Here is a 26,742-nt window from a genome sequence, read left to right on the forward strand (position 1 = left end):
ATTTCTAGAATTCTTTGAGTGTTCAATGAAAAGAAGCCTTGGTTCTGCCACTCCCTAACTACTCGTGGACCCTAAGCAAGTCACTTAACCTCTCACAGTATTTTCCTCATCTAAAATATGGGAATAAAAACTTTCAGCTTGTGAAAATCAGGTGAGATGATATGTATGGAAAGTACTTCATAACTACAAGTTAAACAAATGTTACACTAAATGCATATCATTCCCAGTAGCTACTCAACTAATAAATGGAATACTGCATACGATTCACAAATACATTTTCTTCTAAGAGATTCCCATCCAATAACTTAGAATCTATGTCACTGAGTTTCAAACCTCTGAAGCTCAAAGGGTGGCTGACATTTAATGCTCATTTTAGCTTTACTATGATGAAAGAATCTTTCCTTTCACTTTCCCCTGCTGCAAGGTGCAAAGACTCTTAATTAGCATTACAGATTAAGGTAATCATAGTAGGTAATCGGGTAAAGGAACAGGAGCATAACAAAAACAATAGATCTGGAGCAGGGATAGACACTGTATGGTCCATGCCAAGAACAGTTTTTATATTTTAACTGGCTGCAGAGAAAAACAAAAATACCAAGACTACACCTGAACAAAAGAACACCCGAGAGTGTGAAAATCGTATGAAATTCAAATTTTGGTGTCCATATATAAAGTTTTATTAAAACCCAGCCAAGCTCCTTAGGTTACAAACTATCTGTGGCTGCTTTTGCACTACAAGGGCAGATCTGAATAGTTTCAACAGAGATTCTACAGCTTACAAAGCCTGAAAGTTATTTTCTGAAGCTTACAGAACAAATTTACCATTTAGAGGAAACAGAGAAAAGAAGAAAAACAGGAAGGTTTAAATATAAGCTGTGTATCCTCATTATCAGAGATATAAAGCACTTAATAAAGAAGGTCAGAACTGGTGTTGATGGGAAGGGAAAAACAAAGCCACTCTGTATATATCTAATTACAATAATAACCGGCGATGCTGAAACTAAAAATATTATAAAATAAATGCTTTGAGCACTGTCAGACTGATAAACCAAAGAGTATGTCATGTGTGAGAGCTCACAACTATGGAAAAGAGCAGCTCGAAGAAAGGAAAAAGAAGAATTAAAGCATTTATGACTTAAATATTTCATCAGGATTTTCAGAACTGTAACAAGACATTTTTAAACAAACAAAGGACAACAGGCAACAGTGAAACTGATTTCATTAACTTGCTAGAGACATATCAGGAAAAATACTAAAATCTAGAGTACAGCTCAGGGAAGCTAATAGTAAGAATACGGCCAGACATTATTGAAGAACTAGCTTTGGATATATTTCCACAATGAAAAACCAGAAATCAGGATACTACCTGGACTGAGTCAGTAAAGGAAAGTAATACTTACAAGATGGAAAAACACGTGTTTAATAGCAACTTACTAGGCAGGGGCTATGAGATGCGGGGAACCACTCCTTGTGGTTTCAGGAATTGTAGCCCGGGCTGTGAGCCAGGCAGCCCACCACCTCGGGAAGTCTTTAAGTCTCAACAGAAAACTGGAAGGCTGTGCAGGAGACAGGACCGAAGGCCACTCAGAGGGTTTCCATGGGAATTGGATTTAAAGAATGCTTATTATGCTTTGGAGCTTGCTCTGCTTTTCTTATCTCTTAGTTAACTATAAACAGTCTCTGGCAAGGAATGTATGAAACCTTGCACCTAATGCCAGTGTGGCGTCAAGATGTTTAATAGACCCTGACAGAGACTGGCCACTGTGCGCTCTATATTGATACTTGTAATCTGTAACTCAACTGTAATCCAGGTGACTAAAAGCTATTGATAATCTTATGAATTTTGACCTTGTATCTCCCATGCATACCCTTCTCAATAAAAAGCACGAGGAATGGAGGTCTTGTGCTTTCTCCACTAGAGGAAACAGCCACCTCCGGTTCCCCCCAGACAAATACAGCATCCTGGATAAATCTGTTCCGCCGTGGTCGTGAAACCTCTGTAAGACAGAGTTGTTTCCAACCGAGCCAGGGCACTGGAGGCAGCTCAGCATCAATGAAATATTAAATCCTCACCTCAAGCAACCTTATGGAAAACAGTGGCACGTAAAAATATTAGCATAAATATCTTTTGTACCAAAATTTCAAATTACAAGAATTCCCACCAGATTTTAAAAATAATAAACAAGACATGACTTTAGAGCGGGCAAGTGCAGTGACCTGCAGTGCCTATTACTGTCACAAGGCACCATCGCCCTGAGTGGTTCTGGTCCCCTCCCTGCCTTGTAGAACCTCTTCGCCTCTGCCGCGTGTCTAGTCACCAGCTTCTGAGTGCTTTGGTGCTAAGGGCTCCAGGGGTAAACTTCTTTAGTGAACTCCTCTGCTCTGCTGCTGCCCACTTCTCCCAAATGGAGCTGGCACCCAATAGCTGGTGATATGTAATTGGGGCGCAGAGGGGTGGATTAAAAAACCTAGCACCCATAGCTAAAATGAGAAAAATTCTGAGCGGTAAATAAAACGCTCTAGAGCTGTGTCTGCATCAGGCTGAAAATGGGCCAGCTTCACAGAAACTCCTCCCTTCCTTCCCATTTTGCTTCCCACAGCTCCTCACTTGTTTCTCCTGGGAAAGTTGCCTTAATAAATCATTTCACTCAAATGCTTGGCTCAAGGTCTGCTTCTGAGAGAATCCAACTTAAACCAGCCAGTAAATAAAAATACAGGTCAGCCCTGGCCAGTTGGCTCAGTTGGTTGGAGCAGCGTCCCGTACACCTATGCGGATTTGATGCCCTGTCAGAGCACATAACTGGGTTGTGGGTTCGATCCCTGGTCAGGTCATGTATGGGAGCAAACGGATCAATGTTTCTCACATCAACGTTTCTCTTTTTCTCTCCCTTCCTCTCTAAGATCAATAAACATATCCTGGGATGAGGATTGAAAAAAAAAGTTAACAAAAAAACCCACCACAGGCTAATTTTGATCAGCACAGTGTGTGAACCCTGCTGCTGTCTGTGTGCATCACAACTTCCCAGAGCAACACAGATGACTGTCCTGTTCACTTGCCACACTCTGTTCTCTGATGCTCTGCACCCAGGAGGCTGACTCAAATTACACATTCCAGCCCCCAGGACCTCAGGTTTCCTGACATTCCCACAGAGGAAGACAGAGTAGGAGCCCATGGTCAAGAGAAGGAAAGAAGACGGGCAATTTTGCTCCCATTTCCCTCTTTCAGGTGGGTCCCGGCAGTGCCTAGGTTTACGCCACGGTGCCTGTTCTTGCCAGGGAGCCTCTCCTCTAAGGTTCCAATTCACATTGGATATTTGGGTCCTGCTGCCTTCTCTAAGTATTAGGTTTCCGGCAGTTTTTAGAAGTCTGAGTTATCTCATATTCCTCTGTTTTTCACTCTTTCAACACCTCTGCAACTACTTCCTTGTATTAAATTCCCTTTCTTGGATTACCTGGTTTAGGTTCTTCAATTGTGCCTGGAATATGATTCAGGAACTACTTATACTACACTTTCGTTTTGACACTGAATATCTTACTTAAGCTATTTCAAAAACAATTTTTAACAAAATGTTCGTTAGGTAAATCATTTGTTCAAGTGTTAAGAAAAAAAAAATCAAATTAATTTAGAAGACAATTAAAGGTATAATAAAATGCTATAATGAAGGCCAAGTATCTGTCATAATACAGAAGAGTATTAATTTCATACAGAGCTGTCAGCAAATTATTAGGTGGGATAAAATAAGAAGTAACATTCGAAGAATTACACCATTAGGTTCAAAACAAAAGAAAAACAAACTGGATAACCAGGTAAAGATCATTGGAGGAAGCTGGGGAAACATGAGTTGCATGATTATAGACTGGTGTAATCTAAGAACACACGCCTCCTTACTTCATATTTATTTCTAAAATAAAACAAGTCCAGGTAATAAAAGTTCTTTAAGGACAGAAATAGACCTCTAACATAAAATGTACTTTTATGTAAGCAATATATAAAGGGTGAGCTCGCTATCTCTGGTCTCATTCTACTTATGATAAAAGAGTCTAAGAAAAGTTAATCTGCCCAGGGTCACAGTTTTAAAATCCTGAAGCTAAGATTCAAATTACTGTGTTCTCCAATTCTGATTTTTGTTAACCTGTGCAGTTAAGTAATGAACAAATCTACAGGACAGGGAAGAAAGGCATTCATTACTCGTTTACCTTTTTTTAAAAAACAGCTTTATTCAGATATAAATCACAGACCATAAAATCCATCCATTTAAAGTATATAATTCAATGGTTTTGGTACAGTACATTATTAATTTTAAAATACTGTGGTTACAGTAACATAAAATTTGTCATTTTATTAAGTGTACAATTCAGTGGTATTAATTGTTCATAATGTTGTGCAACTATCACCACTAAATTTCCAAAACTTTTTCACTACCCCAAACAGAAACTCAAACCATTAAGCAATAACGCCCTATTTCTCCCACTCCCAGCCCCTGTAACCTCTGATCTCTACTTTTTGTCTCTATGAATTTGCTTATTGTAGTTACTTCATATAAGTAGAATGTTTGTTCATTTGTGTCTAGTTTACTTAGCATAATGTGTACAAGGGTCACTGATGGTGCAGCATGTGTCAGAACTTCATTCCTTTCTATGGCTGAATAATAATTAATTGTATATATCGGCCACATTTTGTTTATCCATCCATGTGTTGATGGACACTGGGTCGTTTCCACCTTCTGGCTACTGTGAATAATGCTACTGTGAACACTGACATACAAGAATGTGTTCAAGTCCCTGCTTTCGGTTCTTTTGTATATATACCTGGGAGTAGAATTACTAGGTCACATGGCAATTCTATATTTAGCCTTTAGAGTAACTGCCATACTGTTTTCCAGTGAATGTGTCATTTTACATAACTACAAGAAAAGTGTAAGGGGTCCGAATTTCTCAGTATCTTCATGAACATTGTTATGCTTTACAGCTGTCCTAACGGATACGAAGGGGTAACTCATTGTAACTCATCTATAATCATGATTTATGCTTTATACAAGAGTGTATGCAGAACATTTAGTACGGGAATTAAAATACAGTAATTTAAAAAGCATGGTAGACTTCTACTTCTGGTCAAGATGGAGTGACAGGGACCATATTTACCTCCTTCCCCAAACAATCAAAAATTTTACAAAATATATGAAATCATAATTCAAGACACTGGGCATTAGGCAACAAAGGATAGTGATTTCCTGAGAGAATGGAAACCCAACAATCAACATGCCTTCAAAATTGCCTGTGCTTACAATCTGAAAAAATGTCCAGGTCTTGGCATAGGAAACAGTAATCGCCCTAGGCAGAGGTAAAATTTCTGATTTGCGAAGACAAGCTGAGAATCTGGGGAGACAAAGGCAGCTAGAATTCACAGGACAGAGTGTTGGGAAGGAGAGAGCTATGCAGAGAGCTCTGAAGATCTGCACTGGGTCCTACTCACATATTCTGCTGAGTACTAATCAGCGCAAGTATGTGAGGATACTAGCTGGGACCTGGGAATGAAAAACTCAAAAAGATTCAGGAAAACAATGCCTAATACGCAAGGCTGGGAATAGTGCCTATATCTACCAGTCAGACTAGAAACCTCACACTTCATGGAATACTGGTTAAAGTACATTTGAGGTTTTTGCCTCAGTACTGGGAAAGAATTAGCCCTAAACTGAGCAATGTTTCACGGCCATTTAACAATCTTATAAGCAAAACCCAAAAGGATCAAACCATTTCTTAACAGCGTTCCAGAACAAAGTTCATGAATATTTCTATAAGAATACAAAAATATCCAGCAACCAGCAAGGCAAAATTCAAAACACCTCACTTCCAATCAAAAGTAACAAGGCATGCAAAGGTGCAGGAAAATATGGCCCAAATAAAAGAGAAAAAGCACATGAGAACTAGCAAAGACATCAAAGCAATCGCAACTACAGTTAACCGTTGAAAAATGCAGATACCAACCCTCTTGTGCAGTCAAAAATCTGCGTGTAACTTTTGACTCTCCTAAACCTCAACTACAGTCATCTCATAGTATCTGGAAGGGATTAGTTCCAGAAACCCTTCACATACTCAAAATCCCTGGTTGCTCAAATCCTTTAGAGAGAGTGGTATAGGAAAATGCATAGTTAGCCCTCTGCGTCTGAGGTTGTTTGCAACCATGAATGTAAAACCTGAGGATATGGAGGGATGAATTCATACTTATAGAAAAAAAATCTGCATATACATAGACCCATGCAGTTCAAACCCATGCTCTTCAAGGGTCAACTATATATATCATATGTTCAGATAAGTGAGACATGAAAAGATGTATAAAAGACCTAAATCAAGCTTCTAAAGATAAAAACTGAAATGTAAAATGAAAAATGCACTAGATGGAATAAACCGCAGATTAGACATTGCAGAAGAAAGTATTTGTGAACTTGGAAACAGCACAGAAATAACCCAAAATTTAAAAACAAAAGAAGTTGAAAAAAAACCAAACAGAGCATCATCAAATTTTAGGATATAAAGCAGATTAAATAAACATGTAACCAGAATGTCAGGATTAAAAAGGGGGCAGGGAGCCCTGGCTTGTGTGGCTCAGTGGATTGAGTGCAGGCCTGCAAACCAAAAAATGTCACCAGTTTGATTCCCAGTCAAGGGCACGTGCCTGGGTTTTGGGCCAGGTCCCTGCAATTGATATATCTCTCACATTATGATGTTTCTCTCTCTCTCTTTCTCCCTCCCTTCCCATCTAAAAAAATTAATTTAAAAAAGGGGGGCGGCGGGGATACTTGAAAAAATGGTCAACATTTTAATTAATTTGAAGAGGACTATGAACCAAGAGATTTAATTAGTTCCAAGGACAGGAAACATGAAGAAAATGTTACCAAGGTATGGTACTCAAATTTGCCAAAATAAGTGATAATGAGAAAAATCTTAAAAAAGAAACCAGAGAAAACAAGACAATTATATAGAATTATAAGGTTGAAAACAGTAGCAATTTCAAAATGAAAATAATGTAAATGAAAAGAGAATGGAACATTTTTTAAAGTACTAAAAGAAACAAAATCCCCCAAATCCCAGAATTCTATACCCAACAAAAATCTTTTAAAAATGACAGTGAAATAACGATTTGTTTAGCTGTACAAAAGCTAAAAGAATTCATCATCCTCAGATCTGCACTATAAGAAATATTAAAGTAGTTCAGGCAGAAATGCCATCAAATGGAAATATGTATCTATGCAAAGGAATGAAGCATTAAAAATGGTAGCTATACAAACAAAACCTACTTAATGATTTAATCCCTTTTAAGTATTATTTGAAGGTAGCTGGTATCTTTAATAAATTAAAGATGTATACTACAAATCCTAATGCAACCATTAAAATAAAAAATTTAGTTATTAACCTACCAAAGGAAAAATATGATCATAAAAATATTTAATTCAAATGGTGGCAGAAAAAGATATATAGAAATATGATTAATTTAAACATAATCACATCAACAATCACATTAAATGTAAATGCCCTAAATATTATCATTAAAAGACAGAGACTGATACTGAATAATAAACAATACATACTGCCTGCATAAAATACACTTCAAATATAAAAACATTAATAGATTGAAAGTAAAAGGATGGAAAAATATATACTATGCCAGCACTAACTGGAAGAACACTGGAAAAGCTACATTAATATCAGATTTCAGAGAACAGAACTTGGGGGTGGGGGGGAGGTGGTCATTAACAAAATGGTGAAGGGGTCATTTCAAGATGAGGATGTAACACCCCTGAATGTTCATGTCTCTAATAACATTGTTTCAAAATACAGAGCTTCAAAGGAACAGAAAATTACTGTTTCCAACTTTGTTGGCAAATTTCAATACCCCACTCTCAATGGATTGTATGAGTAGACAGAAAAATTAGCAAAGCTATAAAAGATCTGAACAGCATTATCAAACAACTTGACCTAAATGACATTTATAGGAACAATGGAATTAAATTAGAAATCCATGTTAAAAAAGATCTGGAAACTTCTCAAATACTCAGAAATTAACACTTTTGTAAGGTCAAAAAATAAATCAAAAGTGGAAAGTATTTTGAACTAAATGAAAAAACAACAAATAAAAAGCTGTGAGATGTCACTAAGTAGTTAAGTAGAGGTAAATTTATAGCACTGATTTTCCATACCAGAAATAAGTGACCTCAACCTCTGAGAGCATGATTAATAAATTATGGAATCACCAACATTAAAAACTTCTGATCTCCAAAGACACTGTCAAAACAATGCAAGAACGAGCCACAGATAACAAGACAATATCTGTAAATAATTGATAAAAGGCTTGCATTCAGACTACATAAGGAGATCACAAAATTCAATAATAAGAAAAAATTTTTTTAAAAGGCCCAACAATTTATATAGGTACTTCACCAAAGAAGACATAAAGATGGCAAGATGCTCAAAACACCATTAGTCATTAGGAAGTGCAAATTAAAACCACAGTGAGATACCACTACACACAACTTAAAGTGGCTACAATTAAAAAGGCTGACCACATAAAAAGTGCTGGCAAGAATACAGAGATTAGAATACCCACTGCTGATGAGAATGTAAACCACTTTGGAAAATATACTGTGGAAAACAATTTGGCAGTTTATTAACAAGCTAAACATACACCTAGTGAATGATCTAGTCATTCCATTTCTAGGTATTCACACAGGAGAAATGAAAGCATAAGTTCATAGAAAGACTTGTAGATGAACGCTGATAGCAATTTTGTTTGTAATAAGCAAAAACTGGAAACAACCCAAATATGCTCCAATAGGTGATGAATAACTGTGGTACCTTTACACACACACACACACACACACACACACACACACACACACACACACACACAATACTACCCATCAATTGAAAGCAAAAGAATTATAAAAAAGAATACATACTGTGTGATACTGTTAACATCATGTAAACTAATTATCAGCAGTTGCCTGGGGATGGGGGAAGGGAATCAGAAAGGAGAGGAGGAAACTTCTGAAGACAATAGATGCAAATCAATGTCTTGAGTGTGGTGATGAATTCAATAGTATATACATTATATCAATATATATCAAATTGTACAATTTAAATACATATTTAAATACATATACAGTGTGGGACAAAAGTGGGTTTACAGTTGTTTGTATGGAAAGTAATACAATAACTGATAAACAATACAAGAATTCTGTTTCGTGCACTCATAACTATAAACCTACTTCTGCCCCACCCTGTAATTAATTTTTTGTCATTATACCTCAATAAAGCTTCTTTAAAAACCAAAACGTACGGCAAGAAAGACTACTATGGGTAAAAAAGCTATTTACTTTTTTTTTGTTTTTGTTTTTTTGTTGTGACTTTAAAGTTAAAATGCTTTTTAAAAAAAAAATTATATTTTATTGGTTATATTGTTACAATAATTCCAATTTTTTCCCCTTTGCTATTTACTTTTTAAATGACTTCAATTCCATTCAGCTCATCTGGTTGTCGCCAGGACCAAATAGGATCATGTATACAAAAAGCAGCTTCTCTAGCACAGGCAAGGAAGACATTATACAGTAGCTAGTAGCAGTATCACACACACACTTCTGTCAATATCCCATCACTTCTAGGAGGTAGGGGAAACTTTTACACAAAATATCCAGAGGCCTAACAGAATTCTATTTGGGTAAAGACTAGAAGCAAAGGTGAACAAAAACTGACGTGTAAATGCCTATTAATGTGGTAAGCTTTAATCAAGCTGAGTTTTTTAACATCATGCTTGCAAAACTGTTACTCAGATACTGCAGAAAAATATTTTTGTACCTTATTTGATTGTTGAGTCACACTAAATACAAGCAAAAAGGCAAATGACCAGCAGCTGTTTCAGTTTTTAAAAGTGAGGCTGTGTCGCTCCCTATGAAAAAGATGTTATAAAGACTTGATAATTACTTTAGTCAGCCACCATATTGAAAACAGCATTTAAATCAGGCAGTACAATACTAAAACTACTGTTTTGATAGTTATTTGGCATTTTGTTCTAGTTTACTATCAGCTACGGTCATCAGGAAACTTGCTGAGAGCAAGTACCAGGATTCTTGGCTGCAAAGGAGCACAGGTCCTCAAAGCCACCGGTCTGCGCTCACCTGGCTGCATGGCTGGTGCACACCTATACATCATGATTGATGGAGCACACTATTTTGAGGGTCAGATTTATCAATTTAAGTATCAAAATATTTTAAAAGGAAAAATTCATCTATAGCACCAAAGTTACAAGAACACTGGAAAAGTTTAATTTTTATTTTATGTCTATGGGTGGACTGATTTATATAAATCAATCCCAAATAAGACATAACAATACCTAAGTTTGTGGCTTGTGCAGTATTTTCATATATATTACTTGTCTTATCCTCATAACAGATAGGTATTATCATCCTTTATTATCATCCTTCATCTACAGATAGAGAAAATGAGGTTCAGAAAGGTTAAGTGACTTACTCAGTCTTAAAGCTTGTTAAGGGGGTGAAACTGACATTCAAACCCTTATCTCCTGATTCAAAAGTCTATGTCCTTACCATTGACCAGGGCTCAAAATGCTTTATCATGGTATATTTCACAGAAAACTTTTGATGATCCTCTAACAATTAACAATCTGAAAGTCATGGAACACCAGCACTTCAAAGAACTAGTAACAAGATTGATATTTGATATATTGAGGTTTTAAATAAATTCATGCTGTTAAAAGTTTAATTAGAAAAACAGAAAAAAGCTCCAGTTCTCATGTAAATTGTAAAGACTTACCTGAATGAAAAGGAAACTGCTGCTTGGCTTCACCAGTATGTGCATCCCAAATAATTGTTGTCTGATATTAAAAAGAAAAAAATATATTGCCAAGAAGTTAAAAGGAATTTATTATAGATGCGTGTTCAGATTCCTATCTTAAAGCAATATAAAATGTCAGGGTGGATTTAATTTTTAACATTTACTTTTACCAAATAGCACAATGAAGCTATACTCCACTTTCAGGGCTGGTGGGAGTTCGAGGTGGGGGTTGGGGGAGAGTGAGGGGGAATAACAAGCAATTTTAATTTTTCCCTGATGGTTTTTCATCAGTAAACTTAGTTGAAATGACAACTATTGGTTTGTCTACAAAGTACCAGGTATTACATTAGATTGCTTTTAACAACTCCATTGCAATAGTGTATTTAATGTAAGGGTTTTTTTTATAGCTACTTAGCTATAAGAAAAATTCTTCGTTAACAAAGTAGTCAGCTAATTCTCAGTACGTATTATGATTTTTAAAGCTCCCATTCACATATAAAGGCAGCTTGAATTTTGGTAATACTTAACAGTGCCTTTTATATTACATCAAAGTACAGCATATAAATCTGAATGGGTATCCTCACCATTCCTCTCATTGCTGATTTTATAACTCTGGGGATGCGAAGTATTGCACAGTGCAAGGCTATTAACATGGGTTTCCGCCCAGTCCTGGCCTCCTGCCCTTTTCTTCCCTTTTGACAACACACCCAGTTACCTATAAGCATGTATTTTCCTAGATTCAAATAATTCTAAACCTGGATTCATTTTGGGAGGTGTGGTAAAGAAATGACCTATGAAAATTAAGGAGAAAGAAGACCATATTTCCAACCTCTGCGTATTTACCAGCTTCATTAGGTGAAAAGGCTGGAAAGATCCTGCATTTCTTACATTTTCAATTAAGCACCAGGAGTTCAACTAATGGATTGGCTCTAAGACTTCCCACGGAATCACTCCAGAATCATACTCACTGATGAGATAAACTAGGAACTTTATGAGGGAGCGAAGAGCATGACATGCATTATGGCTCAAATTACAGCACAAACGACGAGTGCAGGCACATAGATAAAGAATAAAAGGCACTGTGATGAGTAGGTTCAGGAATGAGCTGACCGGAAATCTAAGGAAGTATTTGTTACTATCATCAGTTCCTACCTGAATTTCGCAAATATGAATGTCTTATTGTTTATGTAATGAGCAGAGAGCATATTACTTTTGAGTATACTCTGTAACACATGAACCTTTACCTTTACAGAATTGAGTTTAATGTTCTTTTACCTTGTCTACTCCAGCACTTAGGATGAAATTTCCTTTCTTGTTCCATTTTAATGCAAATATAGGTCCTTTATGCTGCCCCAAGGTGCTAGCAAGGTTACCTAATATTTAAAAAAAAAATTAAAATTAATTCAAGCTTTATAATGTAAGAGACCAACAACAAATGAAAAGAAAAATGCTTCACTTACCATCTTTAGTCCATATTCTGGCAAACCCATCGTATGAACCAGTTGCTAGAAGTGTACCTTCACTCTGTCAGAGAAACACATTTCTTTCAATTATGTAATCCAGAAAGGGCACTTAATTGTTATTAAAATATTTCGTGTTTAAATGACATTCTCTGCTTCAAAACTTTTTAGTTTGGGAGTGCCACCGAGGCCTACAAAACAGCCCTCACTGATGTGAAGCTAAAATTTTGGCAGCACGTAGCCAGTGTGTGAGCCTACATCCAAATCTCAAAAATAGCAGAACTCCCTGGAACAGAAAACCCACATCACTGTCCTGCATGCCTGGGAGTGCACACAGCCAAAGCTGGGGAGGCTGGGGGACTGGGGAGGACATCAAAATCATAACTTTTTAATGATTTATTAGGAGTAAAAAGCAAAACCTTCTGAAATATTTCATTATGATTAGGAGTTTTTATATGACCCTCTTTAAATCTTTTACTGCCTAAACAAAATGTGTTATATGATACAAACAATACTGCTGTTTCAGATTATCAGATTCTTAAATATCATTGAATGTTTCTTCCTAATTCTTCCCAGATATAAAAGTCGCCACCAATAAAAAATGCAACACAAGAAAAAGAGGCAGAGAAGAGTGTAGGTGACTTGATAGTAAAAGAAGTTGAGTACAATTGCCCAGAACTAATTTACAAGGAAAAATCCATTCCAATTTCTCTAATCTTGTATTCCCTTGTGCCTTGCCTTGATGAATGGCACAACAGAAGAACAGATCTAATCCTCTATGGAAATGCAAGTTACGGAGTATATGACACAGACTTTTGCTGGGATGAGTATACCCCGTACTGCAGACATAGAATGAAAACCTGCCTTACCCAGTACTTTCTTAATGCTTTTTGGTAAGGGCACTGAGAACACTGTCCTTTTCAGACCTCTCAAGCCATTTAGCTATACAGGTTAAGTGACATACACTAGCTAGTTCTGGGGGTTGTAGATCCAGTCCTGCCAGGATTTAGAAACCCCCTGTGTTTCCATACGAGGAAGCAACAGCCATGGTGAAGCCAACAGCAAAAGCGTATTTCCAGACTCTGTACAATGGGGGTGGTTCCTTTTAAACTAACGGTCCCCAAATGTTTTAGTTCATGGACCACTAAAGTTGGAAAAGAATACTTTAAACATCAAATATGTCAGGCTCTTGCTTTAGGCATTGAGAAAGAAACATTAATCAAGAATATTGTTTTTGCCTTTCAGTGGAAGATTCAAATACACAGTGAATAATATATTTTTGAAAAGTCCATGTTTTAAAACCATAATTTGCAGTTCAGAATCACTAAGCTCAACAAATCAACGTTTGTTTACCATCCTATTCAGCGTAAACTCGAAGTTTCATTACATTAACATCGTCTCCAAGCCAAATAGCTTAAGAATGTTACGAGGTTTTTGACCTAAGACAGAATCCCATATTAAAAAGATATTAGTATTGACCCTGCAACCAAAGAAGACTGCAGTGTTATTAACCTCTTCTCATTTTACAACTGCCAACTTGGTAAGGGGAAGGGTAAATACATTACTGGGAATTTTAGAAGAGAATGCTTAAAACAAAACAAAGCCAAACAAAAAACTCTAGCTATGAGTTCTGGAGGAATTCCATAGAACCAGAACTTTAGCCATAGTAATCGTTTTTAAAGGTAGATCTCGTTTCCTGCAAAGCGATGTGGAAGATCCTTTGGAAAGCCCCACAAAAAGCTGTTAAGCAGGAGGAGCCAGAGGAGGAAAGGATGCTCACTTGCGGAGGAAAGAATAGCTGATCCCTGAAATTCTTGAAATAATCTAAAAAGGCTTCTTTGGGGGGGGGGGGGGGCAGGAGAAAGGTAAAAAATGGATACAAAGTTACAAGGACGGAAAAAAATAACACGGAACAAGGGAAAATATACAGGAACCTTAAAAATGCAAATTCTCCAGATATTAATAATGGGAATAGAAAGAAACAAAGATAATAATCATGTATCGGAAACTAAAAGGCTGAAGCTTTATCAACAATAAAAACAAACTTTATGGTAAGTCAGAGCAGTCAAGTTATCCCTGAAAGATGTTAAATAATATATGTATAAGATTACTATAGCTAGAATAAAGCTTGGAAGTAAGCAGTCTAGAATAACGGTCCCTAAAAGGCAATTGATGATGAAGTTTTCATCAGATCACAGCAAAATGAGAAAAACAAGAACATGTTTTTATTATACAGATTTCTCTTACCCCCCTGCAAAGGACTTACCGGTTAAAAGACTTAGTATGTGCCTGTTATTGACTGTCACCTATTACCTCACTTATGTAGGTACCATTATCACACTCCTACTATACATGTGAGGAAAATGAAGCACAGGGTGGTCAACCATCGATTTTACGGAGGTTCTGCTGTTAGATAAACTAAAGAGCTGCAAGTTGAACCTTGGTCTGACTGCTCGAGGGCCAGCCTTTGTTTTTAACACCATTTGGAAATGAAGACTTCTAATTTGCTGTTCTCATTAGTTAGTGAAATCCAAAAATATCTGAACAAAGGGACAAACCCTCCATTAGTCTAAGGTTCTGAGAATTACATGAGTAACTACATCCACCATGGACAATACAGTGATACTCACATTCCAATCTAGAGAGGTCACGTCCTTGTTGCTCGGGACATCTTGCCCTCCTTCTCGGATACAATGTCTAAGGACTAACTGCGTGGAGCCACTAGTGCTATTTTCACTAAGATTCCATATTCTTGCTGTGGAGTCTCCAGACCTATAAAGTATGCAATACATTTTACATCCTCATAATATTCCCAAGTATCCCGGAATTTAAAAGAATGTATTTATACCCTAATGCTAATATGGCAAAACAAACAAGAGTATCAGAATTTACATATCCAGCATTTTCTGTCTTCATTTTGAGGGCCCTAAGCACTCCTGAAACAGTAAGTTTAATGAAAAATTCTAAGATTACTTTATAAAGGAATGATGATTTACAGAGGCAAAATGACCACTAACAAGCAACCACAGAAACCTGAAAACATAAATAATGTATTCATAAACTATAACAGGTTCAGTAAGACAGTTTTTAAAATCCACTTTAGTTTCACTTTGAGATGCATACCCTGACGCCAAGAGATCACTAACGGGGTTCCAGGCACAGATGAACACTTCAGATTCATGGCCGCGCAACACGACTGCCTTGTTAGGAGGGATTTCAACATCCCCATCCACTTCCATCATATCAGTATGGTTATCTGCAGCATATGAAACAAGTGGAAAATTCCAGTTAGGTAGTATCACAACATATTGGTAAAAATACCTCCTTTATAATACACACTGTAACTTGACTACATGGTACTTACCACATGGAAAATAAATTCTTATCTTTAGTTAAGTATGACCATACTACTTTCAAAAGATTTTATATATATATCAGTGCGTGTTTAGAGGTGGGGGGGTGAGGGTAGAGAAGAAATGTGAAAGTTAGACCCACAAAACATGACTAAAATGATAAAATGGTTTGAATTAAACATAACCCATGTCAATACTATTCTGAGTTCCCGCCAGTAGGGGTTGCTGGTATCATTCATATAACATAAGAGCTGCCTTTATATCTCCATGTCAGAGCTTCATTGTATTTGTTAATGACTAGTATTACAAGTTTTATTTAAAAATAAATGCAGGTACAAAATTCATTTAACCACAGGAAAAATGGTTCCTAAATATTTTTAAAAACAAAATCCATGAATGTAAATCTAGCTTTTTGGAACTTTAGGAATAAAACTCTGAATTGTGTGATACGAGCTAAGGGAACAAGTTGGCACAGACGAACGAGATGATGTTATTTCAGCTTAGAAGAGGCAATATCCCTATAAAGCAAAACATTCCTCCTGAAAAGTAATTTTTAAAAATTCTATCTCAGCTTACTTGCTATGGTATGTGCTCCATTCTCCTCTCCATTTGCTGTGTTTTCTCCATTTTTTGCAGACCCTTGTTGGTTCGTGGCAGCTGCAGCAGCTGCGGCAGCTGCAGCTTGTTGCTGTGCAAGCTTATCTCTGTAAGCTTGTTGTCTTGTTTGTACTACATCAGGCATTACGGCATCTATCAGTGACAGAGACTCTATTGGTCGACCATCAAACAAGGTACCATCCTGGATTTGGAAAATTGTGAGAGAGAAGTCAAAGGTAACACATTTAGGGTAATCTGTATTCATACAAGTCAACAACAGAATTGAAAAGCTTCATTCCATGGCAAAAATACTTTTATATAATTTTCTGAATGCATGTAAGAAAGAAACAAGTAAGAGGAAAGAAGGGAACTTCATGATGCAACTGCGAACAGTTAATTTTTCCTCCTCACCTGGTTCTTATTGTTATATTTTGCACAGATAAAGCTGACATATTGAAAGAAATAATAACAAGTGGACCCAGATAACAGAAAGATTTATTAATTAATTATATACCAAAATTCTGTTAGTCAAAAGCAATAACCAATATAAAAACTGTTCATACAATAAAGAGATTTGGTACCACAGTAAATTATTCTATAAAATTAAAACTAAAAACTTTTCAATAGCTTTGTTGGACACAAAAGTTTCTTGTGATCTGATGAAAGCATTCAAACAGTAAGCCCTCAGGCGTTATGCCACACATTTCATCTTACTCCTCTTTACTAATGTTGGAGTGCAAGCGCAGTAAGGTTAAAGACTTGCTGAAGTCATACACCCAGTCAATGGCAGCTGGCACCTCTTAACCAGTGCCACTCTAAGTGTGATTCAAAGACCACCACCACTTGGTAACTTGTTAGAAATGTAGATCCAAACCTATGGAATCAGAATCTCTGAAGGGCTTCGAAACGGTGTTTTAACAAGCTCTCTGGGGTGTTCATGTGCACTAACATTTGAGAAGCACCATCTTAACCCACAGGCCAATGCTCTTTAATTTTATGGACTTGCTTTAATTTTCCTAGGCTCCTCTCATGGATATTAGGAAGTTGATAATTAAAAGAAGTTCTCCAACAAGCACAAGAGGAGACATAAAGCATGGAACAAGTCAGGAATGTGGGTTGGCCAAAAAGTCCATTTAGTTTGTTTCTGTAAAATAGTTATTTACACCAATAACTTCACTGATTGGGTATTTTGAGTATGTCAGCTATCTCCCGATACCAGATTCTAGTGGTAGAGGCCAGGGGTGCTATTAAGCACCTTCCAATACATATGAGGTCTGTCAGGAAAAGTCCTGCCATTGTTAAAGTAACAAGAACAGTTTGTGCGACATCCATGTCACCTGGCAGCCAAGGAAACTGGACTGAAATGTGCATGCATGAACAATGATGACTTCACTGTACTAGTCAGTGGGGGCTGCAGATGTCATTGAGTGACAATGTGTACTATGCAGCCATTGCATGCAAAATGACTGAGTGTATAGGGCAATGAATCTGCATCAAATTTTCTGTTAAGCTTGAACATTCCTCCATGGAAACTATTTGGATGATTCAGAAGGCAGCAGCTATGGGCAACTGCTGATTGGCAACTTCCTCATGACTACATGCCTGCTCATGCAACACATCTCATGCAGAATTTTTTGGCCAAACATCAAATCACCCAGGTGACTCAAGTCTCCCTACAGCCCAGATTTGGCGCCCTGTGACTTCTGGCTTTTCCCAAAACTAAAATCACCTTTGAAAGGGAAGAGATTTCATATCTTCGATGAGATTAAGGAAAGTACAATGGGGCAGCTGAATGGCAATTGGGAGAACTGTGTGAGATCCCAGGGTGTCTACTTTGGAGGGGACTGAGGTGTCATTGTCTTATGTACAATGCTTCTTGTATCTTCTTCAATAAATGTCTCTATTTTCATATCATATGGGTGAATACCTTCTGGACAGAACTTGTAAGACAGCCCCCATAGCAAAGAATTATTTAGCCAGAATCTCAACATCACCCAGAAACTCTGCAAACCACTTTTGACAGGTTTGATCAGCCACTGCACTTTCTCCATACACTGCACAAATCTTTTTTGGTGTGTTTCAGTTGTGTTTTTACCCTCCTTGAAATAATAAAGCATAATATACCAAAAATGTTGCATATCTTCTTCCATCTTCAATATTTAAAATGGCTGCACAAAACTTCACCAATCTGTGTAAGTTTTTTTTAATGCATGCTGATATGACAGCTGTCACAACACAATCTAGCAAAACTGTTTCGAATGAAGTTAAAGACAACAACTAAACACTACTAGAGCCATCGTTCAGAAAAAACTAAAACTTTTTGGCCAACCCAATAAAACAGTGCAAGTTAGCTAACAATATGCGTACATGAAGCCTGGCTCACTTAAGCCAATGCACATGAACTACTGACAACCTGCAGTGGTGTGAAGGGTGCTCTGAGTTGCAAAAACACACCACATCTTTCTAAGGTGTCGATTGTAATGGAGTATTTGAGGAGTAGGTGAAAGTATTTTAAATTAAAAATATTAAAACCAACACAGACACAATGTGGAGTGCTATATAAAATGTACGAAAAGGTTTTCAGATAAAATAAGACTTCATCTGGCCACTGGTGGAAATTGTTTATCACCCTCTGTAAAGGTACTTTTGGAAGTTAAGTGCTAAAAGACAGTGAGGACACATTTAATTCAGTATTAGTGGGTTTTTCAGTTACAGAAATGAGGAAACATAGATAATAAGATCAATTTTAGTATGCTATATAGTAATAGCAATAAATATTTATATGGAAACCATGGATGCTTCAGTTTTTAAAATATTTGTGAAAGTATTTTTTCACAGTATATATTTGTGAAAGGGAAGGGGGACACATTAATCTCTGAAATGAAAATAACATATCATTAATCCTGACCACATACGAAAATTTTCAGCTAGACCAGGGTTTGTGAACCTTTTCTGTAAAAGACCAGATAGTATATATTTTAGACTTTGCAGACCCTAAGTTCTGTCAGCACTACTCAATTCTGCCAGTGACACAAAATTAGCCAGACAATTATGTCTATGAATGAGCACGAATATGTTCCAATCAAACCTTACAAAAACAAGCAGCAGGCAGGATCTGGTTCATGGGACCATAGTTGGCTGATGCCTGAGTTAAACTACCAATATATGGACCTTAAATAGGCAATAGTGTCAAGAATTAGCTTTAATTATGAACTGCCTTCCAAAATCAGGTATAACCAAATAAAATCTGAGATTTTCTGATTTTTTAGACCACGAATTATGATTTTAGCATTACACAGTACCATGTTGTTTTAAAGATGACTATTTCTTACTGTTTACTTATAAAACCATTTAAAGTGAAATAAGATACAGATAATGGTTCTCATAGTAACCTGGCAGCCAACGTACTTTGTCTGCGGGACCTGACAGTTACATTAGGAACAACACCCTTCCACTGTGTGCATTCAGAGAAGCTGAAGTCAGATAATGAATGAGCAAACAAGACATCAGATTTAGCAACGTATTTAAGAGGAAGAATATTTGAAATAAGTATTCCTTACCTCATTAATACTAACTTCTGCCTCTACATACTGTAGACCTTTCTGGATGATAGAAATCAATGCAGCAGGTGGGACGAGGGCACCATTTATGTTTGATTGACTAATATGGCTTTCTATACCAAAGGTAAATGCTGAATGAGAAAATCCTAAAAGCAAAAGAAAATGTATAAGAAGCTCTCCTAGTGGCAACATGCTATAAAGCACAAACGAAAAACCTTTCAAAATCACACTCTACCCATCTGAAACCCCAGACTGTTAGCTAAGGTCAAATTATGTTTTAAACAAAAGGAAAATCAAAATCCAAACTCGTTAATCTTTATATATTTTCCTTTTCACTTCCATTATTAATGTACTACTTCAAATTTCTAATACATATAAAATTTAGCATTGGCGTATCATTTCCCTCAACAAATAGCATTAACCTTTAAAGTTGGAAAAAAAGCATTTGGAAATCATGTGACTCAACTGCTTCACTCAAGATAATTCAGGTGAAGGTAAATTAAGTGACATTTAATATTTTTGTAGTATACTTAAATCTCTGCATACAAATCATAAAATATCTTATAAATTTAATCTTTTGCAGGTTTTTAAAAACTACTTAGGAAATAAAAAGCACACTAAAACTAATTTAAGAAATAAAAATTGAAATTTAATAATGAAAAATAACTTTGCCCCAAACCCAGTGTGTGTCAAAAAAAAAAATAACTAATTCTTTGCCACTTAGTAATAACCTACTTGAATAAAAGCTTTAGAAAAATGAAGTAGCAAGTGAAAATCCAGTCTGACTCCATTAGCAATTCTTTAATTTTTATTTGAAACACTTAAAACCAAAACACATAACAAAAATCCCTTTATGTTAGCCTTACTTTTTTATGCCAGCCAAGTTCAAAATGAAAAGTAAAATTCTAGTTAACTGACAGACCCAAGGCACATCTAAGTTGCTTTTCCATGTAACTCTTTCCCTCTGTGGAGCACCTAGCCATTCCATTCCTGTAACTATCCATCATGAGAAGTGAAAAGATGTTAAACACCTTTAAGACTTTCATTTTAACCTCATGATTTTACCAACAGACAAGATTTTTATTAAACATACCAATGGGAAAAAACCCAGCCTTTTGCACACTGTCCTTATCAGGAAACCCATAACTATGAATATGAGTAGATTTCAGATCACCAGGGTAGTAAACTGAGAATAAAGACTAGGAAAGATTGGGAGAAAGTGTAAAAGATGTGGCCATGAAATCTGTAAGCAGTGAGGTAGGATATTTTGTTTTCAACTGCGTATCCCTCACTAAAAGAATGCTGCAGTAAATCATGACTAGGGAGAAAAACAACAACAACTGAACAGCCAAGTGGCTTAGAGATTTAAGATATTAAGATGTAAGATTTCAAGATAAATGGTAGCATTTATGGAGGGTCTTCACCATGCATGCATAAATAATTGTATTATTTTATAATGTAAATCAGCTCATGGGAAAACAGCCATTAAGAGAATATGGATTCATTCGGAAACCAGGGTCGTAACTACTACACTCTATTGTTCCTACTAAACAGTTAGAATATGATCGAAAATAAAGCTAAGGCTGAGTGAGCTCCTGTTTACTAACAGCAAACAAAAACTTGCACCACTTTCTTTTGTTTCAGCTTAAGGTGTTAAGTGTCAGTAGTGCATGAAATATTACGACACCTTATTAAACAAGGTTTTGAAAGTGTTTCGAATTTCAGAAGCTTTATAAATTGTAGCAAAGGCCATGACTTCTCCACTCTCTAATTCATGAGTGCATCTTAAAAAAAATTAAAATCACTGCACGCAAACCTGCTTAATTAGATGATACAGTCCAAGCCTAGTCTAAGCCTATGTCTAAGAATATCTTAAGAGTTGCACGTGGATAATCAAAAGATGTCATTTTGGGGCTTGAATGTTACATATATCCTAAATGATAAGGACAGAAGCTATACCTGTGCTTATATCCATCTCAAGTTATTGCACATACGCTTAGAATGTTCTTAAACAGGAAGGAAAAAACCCTGAAGAGATCATTAGCATTGTTTTGGCACTTCTTATTAATGTTTACGCTAAAGAAGGTTCACACTTAAACGCTCTGCGTAAATAAATGTTGGATCCAACTATGATTTCTTTTTCTTTATTTCTAGCCATAGCACTATATGGCAGCTTAAAATCATTATGTTGAAAATTAGTTTTCTTCTTCCCCTGCTTAGAATTTCTTTGTCCTTAGAAATTTCTGACTTTCCTTCCTCGAACCTGCGAGTCATCCTCACTCTCACCTCTGCCGTTGGCATTTCACCAAACCCTGTTAATCCCCTCTCCCTGGCCTACATCACCAGTTTTCCTTCTCTGCCAAAACCTGGAGTTTGGTCCCCATGACCCTTTGCCTGGACTATTCCTGCCATCAGTGCCTTTCCTCTCCTCCCCAATTCAATACATCTGCCACATTACAGCTAGTATCCTACCCGATCCTCTCACTCCTTACGCAGGCACTTTCAATGATCCCTTTGGCCTTCATAATAAAGGCCAAATTCTTAAGCATGCCACACTGTTACTTTTGTAATCTGAGCCTACTTATCTGTCCAGGTTCATCTCCCCAATTCCACACCCCCACAGTTCTTCCCATTGCAAGTTTAATTCAAGTGATTACCATTACATGTGACACCTTGAATACACTGTGTGAGCTCATGCCTGTGGGCCTTCTGTGTTCCTATGCTCTGTTCTCCTAACTGAATGGAGGTGAAGGCCTTCCTTCGCTGCCCCAGGGCTGATCATTCTCTTCTATGCTAATCCTTTCATTTGTATGGCACTTGCCACATCGTGAGTGTCTATGGTTGTGTGTATGTGTGCACTAGGCTGCCTGAGGAAAGGATTTATGTCTAGTAATCTTTTAATTCTGGAAGAATAGAACATTACCTAATTTACCCAGTGCTCAATAAATATGTGTCAAATCAGAATGTGATTCTACTATAATGTATCTTGGCACATCAGAAAATCTATGAATACAAAAAAAGCATGACTTAAAATATTCCTGGAAAAACAAAAATAAAACTTTGTGCTAGAAAATATTTCCATTTATCTGTCAATATATATGCAGGAAATTTTTTTTTCAGGGACAGCTTTTGACTTAAAAAGTAGAAGACAAAAGGGAGCAACCTAAATCTGTGAAATAACTGAAGTTTGGCCTAATTGCCTAAAATAGCACCCCTTCTTTTTGGGGTAAGAGCAAATCTCCTATAAATAATACCTCTGTAATCAAGTACTCCACACATTCGCTAGGGTGATTAAGGTTTGGGAGGTAGAAAAGTGTCCAGAGAGGAATAAGGCTAAAAACCACAAATTTCAGTATACAGTAATTCATGATAAAGACAAGCATTGGCAGGAATGTGTGTGGTCACTCAGGAGATCACGCACTGTTCCCACATGAGAAAAGAGACCACACAGCAACCATTTTCTGAATGTTGCTTGGTTCAAAGAGTGCTCTCCCTTGGGTGTCCTTAAAGGGGAGCTCCTCCTCCAATCAGCCAGCTCTACAAACAGAGAACACAGGAACATGAAAATGGGCCTCAATTCTCAGGGTTATGGTATATGGTGTCTCAACAAGACAATAAAAGCAAAGCTTAACTATTATCACAACATAGTGCTATAGTCTGGAAGGAGAATCTGATTTAGCCAAGGTCCTAGTTAAAGTTCATGTCAGAAAATCCTAAAAAATTATGTCCCTGCTAACATCATCACATATACCCTTGCCCCCAAATCCATTTTGAACTCCGTTCTACAGACCCAGATTTTTGTTTACTCTAAAAATTCCACAATCATTAGTCATGGGGATGGTACAACATAGGAAACACAGGCAATAATATTGTAATAGCTATGTATGACGCTAGGTGGGTACTGGAATTATTGGGGGTATTGCTTCATAAGTCATATAAATGTCTCATCACTACACTGTACACCTGAAACTAATACAGCATTGAATGTCAGCTGTCAGTGAAAAGTAAAAAAAAAAATTAAACCTAGAATTGCAAAATTATCCATCAGTTTCTCTTATAGGTATATTGTCAAAGAAAAATAAAACACGTTTGAACAACAATAACAAAAAAGTTCCACAAATGCTTGAAGGTTTTAGAAAAAGTAAAAAGCAGGATAAAATTGCTATAGGAGATCTTTGATGCTGAAGAGTTAGACCCAGCACTTAGAAAAAGAAAAATGTAAAGAGAAAATATTACAATAACTGTTAATGTTTTTTTTCTTTACATGTATTTCCCAGCAAAATATAATACAATGTCTATACACTTTTGTGCCTTAATTTTGCTCTTAAAAATATATACAACCATGAACATTTCATATAAGTTATATTTTCTAAAATAATTTTATTATCCTAATATCCAACCAATAAATGTACACAGCTAGTAAATTATTCATCCCATAGCTGGACATTTGGACTTTTCCAATACTTCCTATTTAAAAAGAACCTTACCTCAAATATTTATGTATATAGGTTTATGCCAGGTATAATTTTTTTTTTCTCCTTACAATGGATTCCCTCAAAAGTTGAAGGGGACATGAGCATTTTAAAGGGAGTTCTTGTGATTACCAAATTGCTTTCCCCCAATTGTGCAAATTTATATGCCATCAGCAATTCATATGTTTCCTTACACCCTCACTATGCTGGCTATTCCTAAGAAAACAAAAAGATTACTATTAAGATTGAACAAGTTCTGTTTGGCAACTATTAAAGGGCCTTTGTTGTTTTTTAACAAATATGTCAGTAGGAAAGTGTAACTGGAATTTCCTCTATCAGCAAAAAATTGTCATTCAGGTGACAAAATTAGAAAAACTGATTTGGAAGTATAAAAGTATGGTAATTACCAGTATTTATGGTAACTGCTTGCTATTCATTATTAATTAGTCATGTATACAACAAGTATGTGTCAAATCAATGTTAATGCATACTGTATTGATTATAAAGCAAAACACTGCATACCTACTTGTTCTTTTGTAGTTGACCATCCTACTCTTACAAACTAAAAGAAAGACTAAGGGTGGACATTCCAGATCCTGAGCTCTCCTCACTCCAGTTCTTCAGGGCTAGGGGCACATTACTGACAGCAGATAAACCTGACTCCATCCTGTCCTCTGTTAATGTGTTTATAAATGGCACCACCAGGGGACTATGTGCAAAAGAATGATTATGCAGCCCAGTTACCGTCATCTGAGTCAAGAGTAAGGACAGTCATTTGAGTGCTGACATTTTACTAGTCACTGCAGGAGTAAATACAAAATCATTAAATTAAACAAATAAATGAATGTGCTTTGGTGTTATAAGGTTAGAACCTTTAATGTTATACATAAACATTCGGGTAGTTTGTGCCTACTATGATCACATTTATATTAAGTATGTGTGGTGTGGGGAGGGGTGTACACGGGAAGTAAGCATTATCTCATAAGTGGTATGGTACAAGACCTTGTACCTAGGGAGACGCAATACCTCTCCGAAAAGGTTAGAAAACAGGGGACAGGGATGGGGTGTAGGAGTCAAGATGTTCTTTAATGAATGAAACCTTTCAAGCCTACATATATCATTATCTTCTCATAAATGGAAACTATATGGCAAGATAAACTTCAGTTCTAAAAACATGAGGATTTTTAAAAATAATACTATTCAGAATCACAATCTAGAAAATCAGTAATAATGGCATACTCTTTTTGCATTTTCAAGTTAGTTTTCAATCATAAAATGCAAAACAGAACTGTTTCATAACACCCAACATTCAAGTATATCATAAATAAATATGCAATAGATGACAGTTAAATCTACAATAAAGAATTCTCCCCCAAACCAAATACACAAGTTAGGCAAAATAAAATTATATATAACACAAAGGAACAAGAAAAATGAGTGCCACAACATTCACAAATAACTGCCAGGAACAACTTCTCTAGGAAAAAAAATAAAACTAAAACTGTGAATAACTACAGGAAAGTCTAGGGAAAATGGGAAAATACACAGGGGAGATGAAAGGATTAAAAAGGTCCAGACCAGCTTAGCTCTTCTAAGATTAACACTGCATCAGGTTTGGTTATACAGATACAATTTAGGATGTACCACTTAGTACTTATTCTGCATGTGGTTGCTAGATATAAGTTATTAGGACAATCAAATTATTAATGTCCTTGGGCGAGTACTAATTAAAGGGGGGATAATTAAGTCAATCGTCACTTACAGTACTACATGTCAAATACACTCAATTTTCAAAAAAGAAAAAAACCTTTATTCCCGAGGATATATTTATTGAAAATGGAAATCTAGTCCACAAAAGTACAAAATGGTGATGACCAAAGTAATCTGCTTAGGGTGAACTTTCTAGAGATAAAATAAAGAAAAAAAGTCACAATCCTTAATAAAAACATCCTACAATAAATACACTTTTCTCTTAATTAGTTTTAATGAATAGAGGAGGATGGCTTATTTCATTTGAAGCCAAATATCACATTATAATCCCTTTTTAAGAAGCAACAATGCTTATGGGTGCAGAAACTGAAGATCTGAGAAATTAAATAATTTGGGGGGAAAGAGAGGAGTTTTAACAGATAATATATTCCGGTGCTGATAATAATCATAATAGAATGATCACCACATAAAAGTATTTAAAATGAAAACAATTCCAGTGATTTTATCCCCTCTGGAGATGGATACCATCTGGTCCAGTCAACATTAAAAACTGTTTGCAGAGAACAAATATTAGACGTTCTTACTGAAAAACAGTATTTCTAAGTCATACATTTACCAAAACAGAACCAAACGTTCATAAGTGGGTTTTTGAAATTTCTGATTAAGAACTTTTATACATGAGACAAGCAGAAGGAAATTTTATTTTCCTTTCTGGTAAGTCTTTACAAACCAGCTCTTTAATGTC

At 36.3% G+C, this 26,742-nt stretch overlaps 1 protein-coding gene across 5 annotated transcripts in view; it reads right to left on the minus strand.

The window, feature by feature from the left end:
• TBL1XR1 (TBL1X/Y related 1) overlaps window positions 1-26,742 on the minus strand; it is a 139,434-nt gene that overhangs the window by 12,019 nt on the left and 100,673 nt on the right. For all 5 annotated transcript variants that reach the window (XM_090274051.1, XM_090274073.1, XM_090274066.1 and 2 more), the window contains 7 exons: window positions 19,816-19,961; window positions 16,235-16,457; window positions 15,429-15,561; window positions 14,936-15,077; window positions 12,306-12,369; window positions 12,121-12,218; window positions 10,825-10,885 (listed from right to left, as the gene is read on the minus strand). In XM_090274051.1, the coding sequence (XP_090130177.1) occupies window positions 10,825-10,885; window positions 12,121-12,218; window positions 12,306-12,369; window positions 14,936-15,077; window positions 15,429-15,561; window positions 16,235-16,457; window positions 19,816-19,961 (867 nt within the window). The remainder of the gene's footprint in view (window positions 1-10,824; window positions 10,886-12,120; window positions 12,219-12,305; window positions 12,370-14,935; window positions 15,078-15,428; window positions 15,562-16,234; window positions 16,458-19,815; window positions 19,962-26,742) is intronic.

This window comes from Furipterus horrens, unplaced genomic scaffold, assembly GCF_987537825.1.
Source record: "Furipterus horrens unplaced genomic scaffold, mFurHor1.1.pri manual_scaffold_1, whole genome shotgun sequence".
Lineage (NCBI taxonomy): Eukaryota > Metazoa > Chordata > Mammalia > Chiroptera > Furipteridae > Furipterus > Furipterus horrens.